The sequence below is a fragment of the Orcinus orca genome, chromosome 3 (assembly GCF_937001465.1).
Source record: "Orcinus orca chromosome 3, mOrcOrc1.1, whole genome shotgun sequence".
NCBI lineage: Eukaryota > Metazoa > Chordata > Mammalia > Artiodactyla > Delphinidae > Orcinus > Orcinus orca.
Window position 1 is genome coordinate 70152164 of NC_064561.1, and position 17814 is coordinate 70169977.

Consider the following 17814-nt stretch of genomic DNA (forward strand, 5'->3'; position numbering starts at 1 on the left):
TGTCAGTTATATTGCAATATGATTTTTAAAAAGATTTTGAAATTATGAAGCACATCACAGAGTGAAAGAGTTAAAAAGAGTGTGCCAACATGTTTTCTTCCTATTCAGTTTGGTCAGGGGAACCCAAGTTGAATAGACATTGTCCGTATAGAAAACAGGTTTCCTACTTCCATGGGTAGCTGTTTGAAATTAATGTTCACTACTTTGTGACAATCAACAAATACTTATTATCTTGTATATACATAATATGCTGGAAAAATATTTTATAGTTGTTAATCTGGCATTCAGGGCTCCCACAGACTGGTCAATGCTTATCTTTCCAAACATATATCCTCAGAACTTGCCGTATGGACACTGTTCTAGCTAGAGTGTTTGGTTTGCTCGCCTTGCCCATTCCTAATTCTGTTCATTTGCTAAAGCCATTCTTTGCTTTACTCTGTCATCCTACATCACAAACACTGAAGATTCTCCTATTCTTTTATGCTTGTATAATTCCTAGCCTAGGAGACAATTTCATATAGTTTTGCTCTAATACAGCTTAATTGCTGACTTATCTGGCACTTAATAATATACTCCTTTGACATAATGTACTGGACATATGGTGAAATGGTTTAGCATTTGGCCTTTGGAAACAGCAAAGCAGTTTTCTATCATAACTCCATGACTTCCTAGCTCTGTGACTGTGGGAAAATTTGCTTAACCTCTCTGAGTCTGTTTCCTCCTCTCTCTACTGGGGATAATGATAATACCTACCTTACAGGGTTGTTTTAAGGATTAAATGTGTAAAAGTACCTAACAGTGCCTTGTGACACAGAGTAAGCACTCAGTTAAAGTTAGCTATTATTTTTTACCTCAGGTCTTTTTCTTTAAACTTATATATGGACTCTCTTCACATCATTAATGGAAGGATTACTATCTGTTGTTACCTATTATGTGCCAAGCACTGTGCTAAGCACTTTCACTTATGTTATCTTAATCCTCACAACAATCTTGAAGTTAAAACGATTTGATGGGGGCTTCCCTGGTGGCGCAGTGGTTGAGAGTCCGCCTGCCGATGCAGGGGACACGGGTTCGTGCCCCGGTCCGGGAAGATCCCACATGCCGTGGAGCGCCTGGGCCCGTGAGCCATGGCCGCTGAGCTTGCGCGTCCGGAGCCTGTGCTCCGCAACAGGAGAGGCCACAACAGTGAGAGGCCCGCGTACCGCAAAAAAAAAAAAAACGATTTGATGTAGAGGCCATATCTGGGAATTATTAGAGCTGGGGTTTTGAACTTAATTATATTTGGCTCTAAAGCCTTTCCATTACTTAATGGTGATTCTTCATAGACATGGGAAACTTCCTGTTTTTCTCATAGGGCCAACTGAGTGTTGTGTATAAACCAAGTTCATTCATTTAATGGATTTATTGTGTATAAATTAATGAAGTGGGACTTGGGGCTTTACTCCATTTATGCTATTGCTTTTTGTGGCTGACAGTCATATGTTTTCTTCCTTCTTCACTCAGAAAGTGCTTCCAAACCCCTTTTCATTCTCCGTATTACTAAAGGCACTGATACCTTTATTTACACTTAACCACTACATGCTCTTGCACATCAACTTTATAAAAAAAAAAAGCTTTGCTAATTTTATTTATTTATTTTTTTATTTTTTTAAAGGGAACTTTCTTTCTTTCTTTCTTTCTTTCTTTTTGGCTGCATTTGGTCTTCACTGCTGCGTGGGCTTTCTCTAGTGCGGTGAGCAGGGGCTACTCTTCATTGCGGTGCATGGGCTTCTCATAGCAGTGGATTCTCTTGTTGCAGAGCATGGGCTCTAGGCATGCAGGCTTCAGTTGTTGTGGCACGAGGGCTCAGTAGTTGTGGCTCCCAGGCTCTAGAGTGCAGGCTCAGTAGTTGGGGCACATGGGTTTAGTTGCTCCGCAGCATGTGGGATCTTCCTGGACCAGAGCTTGAACCCATGTCCTCTGCATTGACAGGCGGATTCTTAACCACTGTGCCACCAGGGAAGCCCACTAATTAATTTTAAACCACCTAATCCAACCCCTTTATTTATAATTGAAGCAAACAAGGCTCAGGGTAGCTAAGAGACATGCCCAAGGTCACACATAAAGCTAATGGCTGATGATCCATGTTCTTGGCTCATACCCAGAGTGCTATTCATTATACCAGGAACCCCTTGAGAAGAAGCACTTGAAAATATTATTGTCATAAGCAGTTAAAAACCTCCACCTGCCATCTTACTTGTGGTGGTAATTTAATAGTAAATCCTTGTAAAATATAATGTACAAAGAAGCTTCCTTCTGCACTAAATTCAAATGAGTAAAATCTAATCATAAGACTCTGTGTACATGAAGAACATCTGACTATTGCTATTTTACAGGCTATATGTTTCATGAAACCAGAAGGGATTCTAATTTATTCTGTATGGCAATTGGCATGGGACATCTTATAAAGGCCAGAACTGTCAGGATAGAAAAATTTAGAGGCTCAGAATAGAACTTTAGAATTTGAAAAAAATGTTGTGAATATCTAATGTAATCTAATCAAATTCCCTTCTTTTTTATAGTAAAGATTTTGAAGCACAGAAAGTGATTTGCATGGCTTTACAGTAAAATCTGTGGCAAAATCAGCAGCACTTTTCCCACAATACTAAATTACCTCTCTTGATTACCTCAAAATTAAATTGTGTTGATTGTCACAGAAGATTGCAGGAATAAATCCTTTTGGAAAAATGTAAGACAACCTTCAGGGAACTAAAATTAAACATTACCTTAATCTCCTTTTGGAACATGAACCCCATTATTATTCAGGCAACTTCATTGCATGTGCAGATTTTCTTGGCTTTTTGATAGTCCTTATGTGTTACTGGCAGAATTGTTTTTTCACCAGAAACATCAGACTTCAGAAAGAGAGAAAAATGGAATTATTCAGCTAAATGGGAGCTTTGAAAGTCTCCAGATTGTGATCTATTCTAAAGTGGCCTCGATTTTTCAGCAACTTTCTGGACATGGAGAAGAATCAGAATGGGAATCATTCTCTAAGAGAATCAATGATTCTTTTCTAATGTCTTAGCCATAGAGACAACAAAACTGTCTGGCTGTTCAGTAGAACTTTAACAAAATTTTCGTCCTTGCTGTTTTCTTTAGGTTGTGGAATGAGTAGGTACACCTATTGGAGCCCAGAATTTGAGAGAAATGTTGTATTATTGTCAATTTTTAAAGAAAATTTCATTCTTCCCAGTTTGTGCTCATATAGATTCCTGCCTGCTTTTTTTCTGTCACACCATACTACCCAGTCTGCGTCTAAAAAATCAAGACGAGAAGATGGCAATCAACATATGGCACAATGGGGAAATGCATCCATACTCTCAGCTCAGCCCTGTCGTTCAAACTCTGGAGATTATTTAGAGTCAACCCCAGGACACTGGTGAGTGTGGGAAGCTCTTGGAGGGGTGAGGAGTGGGAGGGTGCCAGGAGCCTGAAAGATCTTATGAAAGCGCCCTGCCTAGCTGGCCTAGGATTAACCCGTCATTTCCCAGCCAGAGCTAACCCAGCTGTCTTGCTTTCCAGGGGTCTCTCATGTTAATCTGTGGAATTGACCAACTGAGTTTGACCGTGACTGGCTTTGTTTTGCAAAACAAAATTGGTAAGGCAGGCCTCATGCTGACTGACTGAATGGTGTCATCAACCCAATTCAAGGGGTGCCACAAAAGCAAGGAAATGAAACTTCAATTTCCTCCTCATGTTAAATGATAGCTTATCATACCAATTATGACCCTTCTGCAGCTCAGGGCAAAGTATTTTATTGCTTTTTTTTTTTTTTTTTTTGTGAACAGCCATAAACCGCTCTCTTCTACTTTTTCCTCTAGCCCCTACCCCCACCCCACACCTGATTAAGACTCATTGGAATGGGCTAGTCTCTGTCGTCAAAGGACAGAGAGCCAAAGCCTCCTTTTTTACCCCTACCAACCTGTCATGATTTTACCTTGATTCTAGGAAGTACGAGATTTGTTTTAAAGCAACACAGAAACAAACAGGGTGCAAGGAAGCCTTTCTGGCTTCAGAGCACCCTTTTAATGTTCAGCTCCTCTCACTACTTGGATGAGTTTGCCTCAGTTTTGGGCCAGGCAGAGATTGGTTGCTTTCATCCCTATGTTCCTACTGCCCCTGTACACACTTTTTTTTTTTTTTTTTTGCGGTAAGCAGGCCTCTCACTGTTGTGGCCTCTCCCGCGCAGGCTCAGCGGCCATGGCTCGCGGGCCCAGCCGCTCCGCAGCATGTGGGGTCTTCCCGGACCGGGGCACGAACCCGTGTCCCCTGCATCGGCAGGCGGACTCTCAACCACTGCGCCACCAGGGAAGCCCCCTTGTACACACTTTTATTAGAATATTTATCACACCACGTTTTTATGGGCATAGGTGTGCTTTCCTTCTTGATTGGGAGGGAACGTGTCCCTTCGTGTTTACCTCCCAGACAGGCACTTAGCAGAGTCCATCATGACCCATAGAAGACATTTACTGATTGAATAGATTGATGGAGGACCCCCACAAAGGTTAGCTCTTATATTTCCCTACCTGCCGGCAAATCTGTACCCATCTGTTCCTAAAATCAAAAAGAGGCTCAGTTGCTCAGGTTATTCAGTAGGCACTTGTGGACGTCAATGGGAGAGGTGTGGTGCTTCTTTGGACCTGTGCCCTCTTCCCTTCACTTCCTGCTCCTTTTAGGAAATCTCATTTACTCCCATGGCTTCAGAAACTCTCTCTGTATTGGCGACTCTTAAGTTTGCATCTCCATCTCAATTTTCTTTTCTAGTTTATTTAGTATCTTTCCCAGACTTAATAGCCAATTGCCTGCTTGATATTTCCACTTGAATGTCTCAGAAAAATTTCTAAGTTAATGTGCTTGAAATGGAACTCTTGATCCCCATCTTCCCATTAGCCCTAACCTGGTCCTCTCATTTTGCCTATGTCCGTAAACAGCACCACCTGCCACTCAGTTACTAAAGTTAGGAAACTGGAAGTCACCCTAGATCCTTCCCCTTCTCTCACCCATCACATCTAATCCATCAGCAAATTTTATTGGTTCTACCTCTTTTATACATACTGCCCATCTTCCTTTTTCCCTCTGTTCACTTTATCCCTACCTTAGTCCAAGTCACTATCAGCTCTTGCCTGTCTTAATACAACTGCCTCCTTGTCTTCAGCCTTCCACGCTTGACTATTTCCAGATAACAGCCAGTTTTCTTACAAGGTAAATAGGATCCTATCATCCCCTAGCTTAAAATCTTAATGGTTTTCCATTTCTCTGGAACAAAATTCAGACATTTTACTGTGACCGATTGGGTCTTCAATGATCTGACCCCTGCTTACTTCTCTAAGTTCATCTCATGCCACCACACGCAAAGCATTCTCCAGTCATATCAAACTTTTATCAGTTCCTGGAATTTTCCAAGCTCTTTTCTGCTTTGGGCGTTATTGCTTGTTAATGCTTCTCTCTGAAATATGTTTTCTTGAAGCTCTTATAACTAATTCCTTTGGTATAACTTTAAATGTCAACTTCACAGAGAACCTTCTCTGACCACTTTTTCTTAAGATGTTGCCACCTTGTTATAAGAACCCTACTATTTCCATCATGACACTTATCTCAATCTGTAATAATCTGTTTTTTAACTTGTTCATTGTATGTGTCCTCCATGAAAATGCTAGTTCCATGAGGGCAGAGACCTTGTCAATGTCATGAACTTCTTCATCTCTCGCATTAGTGCTATGCCTATAACAGAGTATGTGGTCAAGAAATGTTTATTGAATGGATGAAGTGGGTTATAAATAGGAGGACTATATGATTGCCATCAAACAGTACACTTTTCGGAGTGAAAGGAGGCGCAATTACAATTATACTTGGGACAGCAGGCATAAACCATGAAGCAATAGGAAGAGCAGTGGATTTCTAGAAATATCAGCATCCAAGATGACTCAGATTTTGTGCCCTTCAACATTTTTATTCAGGTGAAGCCAATTTAAGGTGAATACCGAGGAGGGGGAAAAGGGGTACATGCCATGAAGTGTAGTGTAGCAGGGGGAATGAATGGGCTGACTTTTTCCTTTGCTTTGGGCTCAAGTGGTAATGGTATGTTTGGGAACCTCAAGTGTTCTCTTTAAACTTAAAAATTTTTTAATATCACATACCATATACAAGACCTCCCCCATCAGTTACCTGAGTTACTGCCTAGCTGATTGGTCCTGAGAGTATTTTGGGCCACTCCCCCCACCCCCAAGAGCAGAGGTCCTAGCAATTGCTTGAACTTGGAATTAGGAGACCTGAGGTCTATCCTCAACTTGACCTTTAACTAGGCAAATGACCTTGGGCAAATGTCTTTCCTCTTCTGTAAAGTGAGAGGTTTGTAGGAGATGGTCTCTTCCATCTCTGAAATTCCATGACCTGTACACTTAACACCACCTTTGAGCAAGACTGGCTAGTGTCTGGAGAGCAGTAATCACCCACCAAATGCAGAGTGTCGTGAGAGGCTTGCAGAGGCACCAAGGTGGGTAACATGGCCCTACCTCCAAGGAGGAGACTTGTCAGCTCTGTTGTTGAGGCATAGAGAAATACATAATGCCTAGATATCATAGGCAGTGAAATTTAGATTCTTTCAAATAAATGGCAGGTCATTTCAAAGAGCAGATAGACCTTAAGGAGGGAGTATTTGAAGTTGAGGAGGCAAAGGTATCTCAGGGAGAGAAATGGTCTCAACTGGGATACAGAAATTGCATGGGAATGGCATATACAGAGAATTGTCATAACCTGGTCTAGCTGGAACTGAGGAAGCAAGGAATAAAACTGGAAAAGCAAAATAGGAACAGTTACCGCTGGGGAGGGCAGTGAGCTGGGGGAAGAAGGGAGTGAAGGTATTATTCACTTTTTGGTCTGTTTACTTGTAAATTTTTTGGATTTTTATGAGATTATATTCATAGAAAAAAATTTTTAATGTTTACAATAAGATAGTGTCAAGTTTAGGAGACTTGAAATGTCAGGCCAAAGAACTGGAATTGTATTCTCTAGGACATTGCAGGCTTTTTGTTTTTAATCAGGTAATGATGAATTGAATGTAGTGTACTAGTAAGATAAGTATGGTAGCATTGTGTTAGGTGGAGAGTTGAGGGGCAAAATATCAGTTATTGAGTTAGTGCAAAATTCAGGTATAATATGAAGAGTTGAGCAGAGGGACAAGTGAGGGGTGACTCATTAGTAAGCCTTAGTCACTCAAAGTTTCATTGGATTACTGATGGAAGCAGAGGAATCATAGAGAAAATCAATTCTGTCACTCAAGTTGAAACATCCCGTGGAATATTAGAGCTGTGGTGCCTAGACCTTGCACAGAAGTGGGGATTTTGGAATCATCAGCACAGAAATAAAACTGGACTTTTAAAGTAGCTAAATGCTTCACGGGTGAGAGCAGAGAAGGAAGTGTGTCCTGTCAGTTTCATGTTCTTGCCCCGCACTGCCTGCAAGCCTCTAGCACAGGAGGACCCTGATGACTGAGGTTCCAGCTGATGCAGCTGGGAATCAAGGCTACTTGGCTGAAATGGAGGGGTTAGAAATGAACTTGGGCCATGGAGAAATGCAAGTGGGCCTGATGGGGCAATCAAAGCTCTGTGACAGCCAAGCATAGGCAGATTCTTCAGATACTTGAGGGCAAAGAGGTGATGGCAATTGAGGTTTGAGAAGGGTTTCTGGCTCACACCCTCACCTAACCCCTCACAGAAACCCAAAGCTGGTGTGCATTTGAAGACGGTCTAAGAAAAAGTGTGTGAGAGAGAATTAGTGAAAAACTGAAGTAATTAGGGTTATTCGGCTTGGAGAAAAGGAGTATTTTGAAGGCCTCAATCCATAATGAGAGGTCCTAGAAGATTTCGTAGACTTAAAATATATCAGTGCTTACTCAGCCACAAAAAGCAACGAAATTGAGTTGTTTGTAATGAGGTGGATGGACCTAGAGTCTGTCATACAGAGTGAAGTAAGTCAGAAAGAGAAAAACAAATACCGTACGCTAATGCCTATATATGGAATCTAAAAAAACGGTACTGATGAACCTAGTGGCAGGACACGAATAAAGATGCAGACATAGAGAATTGACTTGAGGACACGGGGGCGGGGTGGGGAAGGGAAAGCTGGGACGAAGTGAGAGAGTAGCACTGACATATACACACTACCAAACGTAAAATGGATGGCTAGTGGGAAGCAGCCACATAGCACAGGGAGATCAGCTCAGTGCTTTGTGGCAACCTAGAGGGGTGGGAAAGGGAGGGTGGGAGGGAGGCTCAAGAGGGAGGGAATATGGGGTTATATGTATACATATAGCTGATTCACTTGGTTGTACAGCAGAAACTAACACACCATTGTAAAGCAATTATATTCCAATAAAGATGTAATAAATAAATAAATAATAAAATAAAATATAGCAGTGCTGATTCAGGTTAGGCATGCAGCAAATGTCCTAATAGGCACTTTATCCCAGGAAGGGAAGTACTAGCTTCTCCCTCCCTCTCTGATGGTCTTTCAACACAGAGTGTAAAATGTGCTTCTCTTCCTTAGGCCTTAGATTAGGAGCTCTCCTATTAAGAAGCAGGTAGCTGAATCAAGTGATCTCTTATAGATTGCAAGAAGCTCCTGATGAAGAAGTGGCCATTTTAGGATCCCCTAGTCCTATCATAGGTCTAGGCAGGTATCTGAGAATCTGAGAGGAATGCGCACCACCTTTCCCTTACCCACATCCCACCCACCCCCTACCCATATTCCACTTCTCTTACCCACAGCCTCCTTCCTCCCTCACTGACCAAGTGCAGTCTGAGGCTTCCCAGAGCCTGGGCCTAATTTCTTCAGTGCCTTCATTGGTCATCATACATTCATTTCCTGATAAAAAGGGCAGCCTGGCAGGGTGGGCAGGGCACCAGCCATGGAGAGTGTGCAGGGCCCTGGAGTCTAACGTTCAGCTATCTCACTTGGTGATACTGGGTGCGGGGGAACTTTCCTCCTCTAAACCTAGCTTACCTCCTCTGGTAGGGAATGCAACCGAATTAAAATGGTGTAGAGCACTAGTCCTACCCGAAGGTCTTTAACCTTCTTCTGGAAGTCTTTGCTCTGGTCTTTCTTTTCGTTTCATCCCCCACACCTCAAACCTCATTATCTGGGCCCTTGGTCACTGTCTTTTGTGATCAATGATATGAGTGGTATGTGATCTGGGGCTAGAAATTTGTCTTTCTGTCTTTCCTGTATTTTTTTCCTCTAGCCTCTAAAATAAACACCCCTCTTTTGACATTCCTTTGAAACTTTGACCTCTAATGTAGACCACAATGGTTAGCCTTTTTCTTTGAGTACCCCCTGGAGAACCAGGATTCTGCCCTCCCAAGTCAGCAGGAGCCAGGCTATCTGCTTTATCATTCTAAGGAAGGCCTTTGCAAGTCAAAAGTTAGGTTTCTTCTTTCTGGAGAAGGGCTGAGACTCTTCTACTTGTAGAAGAGGGAGGAAAAGGACACCTTTCACTGCATATAAATGGAGTCATTCTACAAAGCTGTCATGACAGCTGGAGAATGTCGCAAGAGATCCCTGGGGTCCCAGAGTGTAAGTGGTATAAAGGAAGAGTATAGATTTATGTGGTAATAGGTCCGAATTCAAATCTACCTCCATGTGTTTAATTTTAGGTTGGGTGCTTAACTTCTCTGAGCCACAGTTTCCTCAGTAGTAAGAGGGGAATAATTGTAACTCTTTAACTGGATTGTTCTGAGGATTGAAGGAGATAGTATATATTAAGCATCTGACACTTAGTAGGTCCTCAGTTACTCCCTTTCCACCCTTGTGATCACCCACCAGCAAGCCCTGAGGAGACTGGCAGGGGACCATGGGAAACTCTGGGAATAGGCCTTAGGGTTTTCTTAATTCTGCCCATGGCAAAGATCAGACAGGAGAAAAAGGAGAAGGAAGAGGAGGTGGAGGAGGAGGAGAAAAAGTTTTGTAGGGGCCTGGCAAGCATAGACTGAGAAAATACAGGCTTCTGTTCTCCAGGCAATGTGAATCAGTGCCTGGATTTACTGAAATGTGGGACTAGGCTCATGGACAGGTTTCTCTCATTAAGTCAATTCCTTTTTCAGCAGCTTTTCAAGATCTACTATCAGATTGTGGCTGCCAACCTGCCTGTCTTGGGCCCTGGACCTATCAAACACGGGGGGTTTTACTGTTCTGTCACCTTAATGATAGCCAGCTTGTTAAGGATGAGCCAAAAGGGAAGGAGTGTAGGGTTGTAACTAATGAATCTGAATGCCACTGTAATGCCGTGGAATGAGTCCTTGACAGGAAGGTGATGGATGCAGAGAAATCCAAATTCCTTTAGTTTCTGGCCCAGGGTCCATGTGGGAAGATTGGTTGATGTGATTGATTGCCATGAGGGTAAAATGAATGAGGTTGGAAGAGGCTTGGGAGGAGTGGGACTATGAGCTTTTTGGGGAAGTAGGCAAACTTTTCATGGAATTCCCAATTGTTCTCCCATAAGATTATTTGGGAATGTCAACAAGGTCCTGAGGAAAATGTCAAAGCATCAGATACCTGGGGTCTTTGGATGGAGATTCAGTTACGAATAAAGAGAAAAGTCTAGTTTGTTCAGTTCCTTGGCAGTGTTACAACTCAGGTTTCATGAGTAATTTGGCATCTGTGTTTATTGTCTATGTTTATTGAGGGTTTTGAGGGTTCAACATCAAGCTAGATAATTTTTTTTTTTTTTGTCTGAGCCCCAGGGAAATAATCTTTTCTTTTGGTTGCCTATTGCTTCACCACAATTTTTGTGCTTGGATGGTATCTCTTCCATTCTCCCTTCTACCACTGCCACCACTACCATCACATACACACACACACACACACATACACACTTCTTCGTTGCTAACTGTAGTGTGTTTTTTTTAACCTTCCTTAGAAGGAGGGAGGTAGAGGAAATCCATTTCCTTGACATAGACTGCATTTTTATGGATTTCTCTTTATCTCTGGCTTCTGGCATCTGTGGTAGTTTTAAATGCACAGAAGTAATATATACCAGGGTAGACTTTCAAGGCACCTGCTTATGTTTTCTCCTGAGATGCCAACTTCCTTAATGAACATTTCACCTTTTTTTTCACTCAAACAAACAAAAAAATGGATTGGTTATTCCCTGCTGACATTAAAAAAATAACTTCTATTAATTTTTTTGATGACAAAAATATTTGTTTATTGTAGACAAATATAAAAATACAGAAAAACACAAAAAGGAAAACAAACCACTCTACTTTGGTATTACATGATAGCTAATATTTTCCTATTTTAAAACAAAATTGGGTTCATCCTGAACATGCTGTTTTGTAATTTACTTTATTCACTTAATTATATCATGCATGTTTTTCATGTTACTAAATATTTTTCAGAATATTATTTTAATGGCTAATATTCCATTGTATAGCCATGACCTAACTAGTTTGCCCTGATGTTGAACGTTTAAATTGTTTTTTAATTTAAAACATTAAGCTAAGAATGTTTCCCCACTCTTGGTGACCATTCATTTTACTTGTTTATTCAACATATTTGAAATACGTCCCCCCTGCAGGGTGCTTGACCTTTGCAGAGAGGGGAGACTCCAAAGGCCAGGATGCTCAGATTTAGGAGACCAGTGGTTGAGCCCCTAGGGCTCTCTTTATGGAAACTACTCCTCCCCCAAAGCTTACCAGTAGAAGATGTAGAAGTGTAAATGAGGAAGGTAGAATCCACAACTTTCCTAGTCTCTTGCCTTGGGGCCCAGGTCCTTGGTGTACAGACACCCCAGGAAGCCCAAGTTAAGAGAGCAAACACACTTTGAATATGATTCAAGTTCGAAGGGCTTGCTTGTTCCTCAAGTTGCTTAGCTTGCATTAAAATAATACTTTCCAAATTCAGAAATCTGGATTCTTTTCCTATAGGCCAGTTCTTGGGTCTCAATTTTATTATCTGTCAAACACTGATATCAAGGGGGTTGGATATTTCCAGTTTCTCCTTTTAGCCTTGTGTATAATTGGGATATAGAAGCAGGGTTTCTCATTCCCTTTCTGATTCTAAGCTTTCCAAGGAGAGAAATAAAAGGTCTCAATTAAATATATATTCTAGAAGCATTTATTGCAGAATGAAGATGAGTTCCCAACTGGGAAAATAACAAAAGAGAGTTGTTCTACAGCTCTTTGGGGGAAAATCCCTCTTGGGGGGCCTTGAGCAGGTAAGTTGTAGTCATCTGTCCACTTACTGTAACCATCCCTTCTCCATGGCTCCAGAGATAGTTTCTGAGCTGGAAAAGTCATCAGGTTATATTGGGTACTGGTTTCCCCAGGGTTGGGTGGGGTGAACTTTTCAAAAGTGCATATTGAGGTAAAAAACCCAACACCTTATATACCTCCCTCTAGGCAGGTATGTAGCCTCTGCCCCACTTATCTGTATGAACTTGTAGTTGGTCTTTCTGGAGCTTGCCAGAGTAGGGGAAGGTTGCTCCTTCAGGACTCTGGACAGAACTCTCATTTTTGGCTTCCATTCTCTGATTCTCAGCCATACAGCTGGGTTGGACATGGTCTGAAACTCCAGGGGCAAGTACTTTGAAGGTCTTTTTGGATATGGACCCCAAACCAAAACTCCCCCTTTAGCAAACTGCAAAATTACAGGCAGAAAGACCAGGAAGTAACTTGTAGGAAAGATGAAATGGGGTCTACCCAAGTTAGGAGGCCCAGATTCCCATTTCAGCTCTGTCAAGAACATGCTGTATAATCTTAGGCCTCCATTTTCCCATGTACAGCAGATATCAAGAGGACTACAGATCAACCCTGTGACTTTCCAATTGTTTTTCTTATCTCTTCTCTCCCAGAGAAAAGCTGTGTCCCCCCTCCATTGTCATGCAACTAGCAAGTAAGTTCCTGTGGGGTGCTATCGTGTGCTGCCCTTGCCCTGGGACCAAGCACTGCCTGGGGAGCGCGTGCAGTAGTACTTGCTCACCACATGCCTACACTGGTCACACTTGACCGTGCAGCACCACTGGAATTTGCAGTTACAGCTGCTTATAGCCTCAGTTCTCTTCTCTTCCACCTGCAGGCCACACTCTGTACACAAGCGCCCGCAGCTGCATTGCTCCCACCTGGATGTATTGTGGCTGTTCTGCAGACACTCCCGACCCTCTGTGCCATAGATGCCCAAGCTGGAATTGCGGGTACAGTAATCAGGTGATTCCTCTAAAAAGATCAGCTCAGCTTCTGCACTAGGAAGGAAGGCCTCAGTGGGTGCCCAGTGGCCCTCGGCACTGTTCCCAGCCCTTAGCCGCCGCTTATCCATCTCAATTTTCAGTGCCTGGTCATACTTGGCCTTTAGGTAGTTGCCCATCTCCCGGAAGTTAGCCAGCTGCAGCCAGCATGTCTGGATGCTACAGCTCCCCGAGATGCCATGACATTTGCAAGTCCTTTTCATGGTGGCTCTCACTGCCTTCACAGAGAGAGAAAGAGAGAGGGAGGACAAAAGGAGATTGGCTCTGGGTAGAGAAGACCAAAGGCTAGCAATTAATGGAATATTTTAGATTTGTGCTTCTTAACTTTAGAGTACATTAGAATTATGAGGGAGGCCCGTAAGAAGATCTGGGCCCTACCTCATATCTTCTCAATTAGGAAGTTCAGAGGTTTAAAGGCCATGGTATTGGTGATTTTAACGTTCCCCTGAGTGATTCTTATGGAAGAAGTGAGGCAAGTGTTGAGGAGGTTACTGAAGTCAGGTAACCTAGGCTGAAGGCCTAACTTCATCACTTGTGAGCTTGTTTCTCTTTCTGCCCATAAGAATAAGAATGATCAAGAAAGTAATTTGTAAATTAAAAATGAAAAACATGATCATTGGCACTGTTATTGTGTTGAAGCTGGGGGCTAGAGTATTTGTGGGTATTTGGATTTGTCTTTTGGGCCCTCTCCCAGAGGGAAGGAAGCTCTGAACCCCTACCCCCAAGGCGATTACCCATGGTTGTAATTGCCTTGAAAACCTCTTCCCTTTGCCATGGGCAACCAGGACATCTAGGTATAGGTTCAAAGGGAAATTTCTAAGCTCTTAGCTTCTAATACAACTAGACTCCAGATTTCAGTTCAGAACACTCCAAGGATTGCTACCCCACCAAAAGTCTTGGGGGAGATTAGACCTTCCAGAGAAGCTTAGATCAGTCCCAACCCCTCCAAGCCCAGAAAGACATTAGGACATAGGTTGTATGCTAAACCCCTGTTAATTTCCTAGAAATGCAGTTGAAATGGTTAAAATTTTAAGTCATGAAAGCAAGGCCTTTGTTCTGTGTTCTCAGAAACCTGCCTGTAGAAGGAGCTAGCATATAAGGTTTAGTGATAAAAGGACTAGGCTAAAAGATCTGTGTTCATTGCCTGGTTCTGATACTTATTAGATGTATTGCCTTGGCCAAGCCACGGCTCTGCCTTAACTGGCTTTGTCATCCAGAGAATGGGGGTAGCTATCCCAGTCCTGCTGGGTGGTGTGAGGATGAAACATGTATGAGACAGCTCTTGGTAAGTTGTGAAGGTCTGTATGGATGTGAGGCTTTTGTAAATACTGAGCCTGTTGGCTCATTGGTCAACTCTTATACGTACCAGCCTGCCTGCCCTGTTGTTATGAAGATTCATCAGGGCTCTGGCATCCTTCCCCTTCTCCAGACTGTCCACGAAGAGTTTGGAGATTCTTTCCCCAAACTCTACATTGTCGCTGCAGCCTCCCCAGATCCAGCCATGGCCTCCTACGCATAAGGAAAGAATAAGTTCTGTGTATAGCTTCCTGCTAAGTCCCTGGAGAAGAGTCAAGGTCATTTTAGCTGACATAGACAGACCATCCCCAAGAGTCCTAGAAGTGTGTAAAGCTATAGCTAAAGGTGAGACAGGGAGGGAATTCCCTGGTAGTCCAGTGGTTAGGACTCCGCACTCTCAGTGCCAAGGCCGGGGTTCAATCCCTGGTCAGGGAACTAAGATCCTGCAAGCCACGCAGGGCGGCCAAAAAAAAAAAAAAAAGGAAAAAGGTGAAACAGGGAAATGGAGGTATTTTGGGTGGGGGTCAGGGGGAGTCCTATTCCCAAAGCCAACTGCCCACCCTTCAGGTACTCCCCAACTCTAGACAGTTCAACTCTATACCCAAAGTAAAGGTAGGCACGCTGGGGCTGGCATAGAGGATCTCAAATGTTCACTGCAGTTCAAACATTCTAGAATTCTGTACCATTATGCTACAGTAGTCTTGTTAGAGCCACCTCCTCCCTCATTAGTGACAAATCCAAGTCTCTTAGGCTGTCTGCAGATAATTGGGTAGCTCTGGATTATGCACAAGTCATTCTAAGCCTGAAATACAAGGGTTAACTTTAAACTCTCTTTGGCCTCCTCCTTCTAGATGCCTTGTTGGCTTTAGAGCTTGGTGCTACTTGCTGGTCCTAGAATCATGGATCCAGCTCAGTTCTTAGGAGGGTCTAGATCTAGGAGCTCCCACCAATGAAGCTGCTGCTAGAGTCTAGGGGTTTGAAGAAGCTGTGTCCCTCAGCCTTTCCCTGGAAGAGTTTAGCCTACGCTCAGCTCTATACCCTTCACCTCTTCCCACCCCCATCAGAGAGCACAACTTACCTGTTTTTCCATTTTTTGACTCATCACAGCCACAGTTTTCAAAGTCGCCCATGCTACAGTTCTTGGTGATGGTGTACATGACTCCAGCAGAGCTGATAGCATGAATGAAGGAAGTCTCCCTGGTGGCTTTGGAAAGAAAGAGGGGGCTGGAAACTAGGACCCTGATGACCCAAAGAAGAGTTTTTGGAAAAGAAATGCCATTTCATTTCTCTCTCCTGTCCCCCTCCCTCTTTGGGTTTATTAAGAGAATGCTCTTCTACTTGAGAGAACAGTGCATGCCTTTCCAGCATCCTTACTTCATCCAGGCAGGAATGAGCATCCCCATGCTACAGATGGGGAAAGTAAAACCCAGAGATAAAGTGATGAGACCAAGGCCACTCTCCTCACCAGTTATGGTGTTGGGACCAGGACACTATCCCCCTGATATCCAGCCTAGGCCTCTGTTCATTAGCCATTGCTTCTTGTCCTTAAGAAGTGAGGACTCAGAGCTATGAAGCTGGCTTATGAAAGAGAGAAGGGTATTTTCTTCTCTCTGACATGGAGTTGGAGCCATGTAATAATCATCATGATAATACCTACCACTTACTGAGCTTGTATCTTCCTAACTCTTTATAAACGTTGTCCCATTTTACTTCTCATCCTATTTGTATACCCCACAGGAAGATACTTTTTTCCTATCTTCTTTACTCCCTTCCCCCTAGCTTTTCTCAGGCAACTCTTCATTAATAGTTTCTACATAAACAACTTTCATGCAAACTACTATACATAGTTACAAACAACTGCTCACACACACACACACACACACACACACACACACACTCAAGTTGAAGCATAGCTCTATGTGTGATCTCTGTTTCTCTATTGTTGGGATTTTATGACAGTTGAGACTCCCTCAGGGGCTGCAAACACAGAGCCCTTTCCCCATTTTTGTTTCATGCAAATCAGTACAAGTGTGTACAAACACAAATACAGACATGCATTAAAAAATAGAGTAATTACATTTCTATAGAGATACCTTTGTATTCACCTCATTCAACCCTCACAACACTCCTGGTGAGCTAAACAGCTGACCTTATTGACCCAAATGACAACACTGAGGTTGAGAGAGGAAGTAACTCACTTGAGGTCACACAACAAGGAAGTGGCAGATCACTGCTAACTTTTTGATTGCACTGTACACATACATGTTACACATACATATATACTTCAAGCCCAACTTCATGGACATATACCCCTTTGTACAGGTGCACAAACTTACCACTTCTCAGCCTGTTGTGAGTGGAAAGCTGGAGAGCATTTTCAGGGCAGTTCCAGCGTTCCCAAGCAAATTGGAACTTACACTCCTCAATGCCACTCTGGGCACCCAGGGCCACACTGGTGGTGTAGGTCAGATAGGCCTGGCAGAGGGAAAAGGATGTGAGCTTCAACCCTGGCTCTAGTCAGGTCATCTGGGTCAGAGGGTGCAAGCAAGACTCAAATGGGTCAGCTCTCCATTAGGGAATAATCAATCATAGGTTCCTCTGGGTGGGTGACTTCTGGCACTATCTCCCTTCCCCTCTTTTCCTTCCCCAAAAGAGTTCCCTTAGGAACCTGGATGGGTAAAAACAGGAGCAGGAGATCATCCTACCTTGGGACCTGTTATCAGGAAATTGTTCACTGACCTACCAAAAAGAGAAAAAGTGAGGTAATGGTGAATGGGGATGAGGTAGTAGAAGCTTCCTTGGTGAGGAGGGGGGGTGGGGGGGAGGGAGAGGGAAGGACTTACCAGGCAGAGGCACTGAAGGTTGCATAGCATATGCCCACAGCCACCCTGAGCATAAACAAGTCCCCCATGGCCCTTCCCACCCCCAGGGGACCAAGTCTAGCCCAGGGCCAAGTCCAGAGAAGTGAGGAGAGGGCAGGATCTTTCTCAGTATTTATGTAGGGAAATGCTGAATGGCCAAGGGGGAAAAAATCAACAGCTCTTCTCATTTGTCCCTCACTGGCAGGGCTGTAGGAGCCACTGACCCAATGGGGGACCAGGGAGGAGGGACTCAGCCCAAAGCCTCCAAGGGAAGCCCCGCCCTGCCCCGCCCTGCCAGCCCTTCTTCCCTCCCAGGCTGACAGATGGGCTGAGGCCTTTCCCTACCCAGGAGGTTTCTACCCTCTATAAGTCAGACTT

At 43.4% G+C, this 17814-nt stretch overlaps 1 protein-coding gene across 2 annotated transcripts; it reads right to left on the reverse strand.

Moving 5' to 3' along the window:
* Window positions 1–12794: 12794 nt before the first annotated feature.
* On the reverse strand, window positions 12795–17589 carry WNT8A (Wnt family member 8A). 2 transcript variants are annotated; one of them, XM_004282080.4, is made up of 6 exons: window positions 17419–17589; window positions 17281–17314; window positions 16912–17050; window positions 15654–15779; window positions 14646–14788; window positions 12795–13497 (listed from the first exon to the last, which is right to left on the reverse strand). In XM_004282080.4, the coding sequence occupies exons 1-6, from the start codon at window positions 17484–17486 to the stop codon at window positions 12949–12951; spliced, it is 1059 nt and encodes a 352-aa protein (XP_004282128.3). In that variant the 5' UTR covers window positions 17487–17589; the 3' UTR covers window positions 12795–12948. The 2 variants fall into 2 exon arrangements, with proteins under 2 accessions (XP_004282128.3, XP_049563733.1); XM_049707776.1 differs by having other exon boundaries at window positions 17281–17547.
* Window positions 17590–17814: the final 225 nt, after the last annotated feature.

What these genes read in the sequence shown, in the direction of transcription:
- WNT8A (XM_049707776.1), bottom strand. Translation starts at nt 17,448, where the DNA reads ATGCTATGCAACCTTCAGTGCCTCTGCCTGGTAAGTCCTTCCCTCTCC. An exon ending in TCCTGATAACAGGTCCCAAG is followed by an intron (nt 17,051 to 17,280) that starts GTAGGATGATCT and finishes TCCCTCTGCCAG; the next exon opens with GCCTATCTGACCTACACCAC. An exon ending in ACAACAGGGCAGGCAGGCTG is followed by an intron (nt 13,498 to 14,645) that starts GTACGTATAAGA and finishes CTCTCTGTGAAG; the next exon opens with GCAGTGAGAGCCACCATGAA.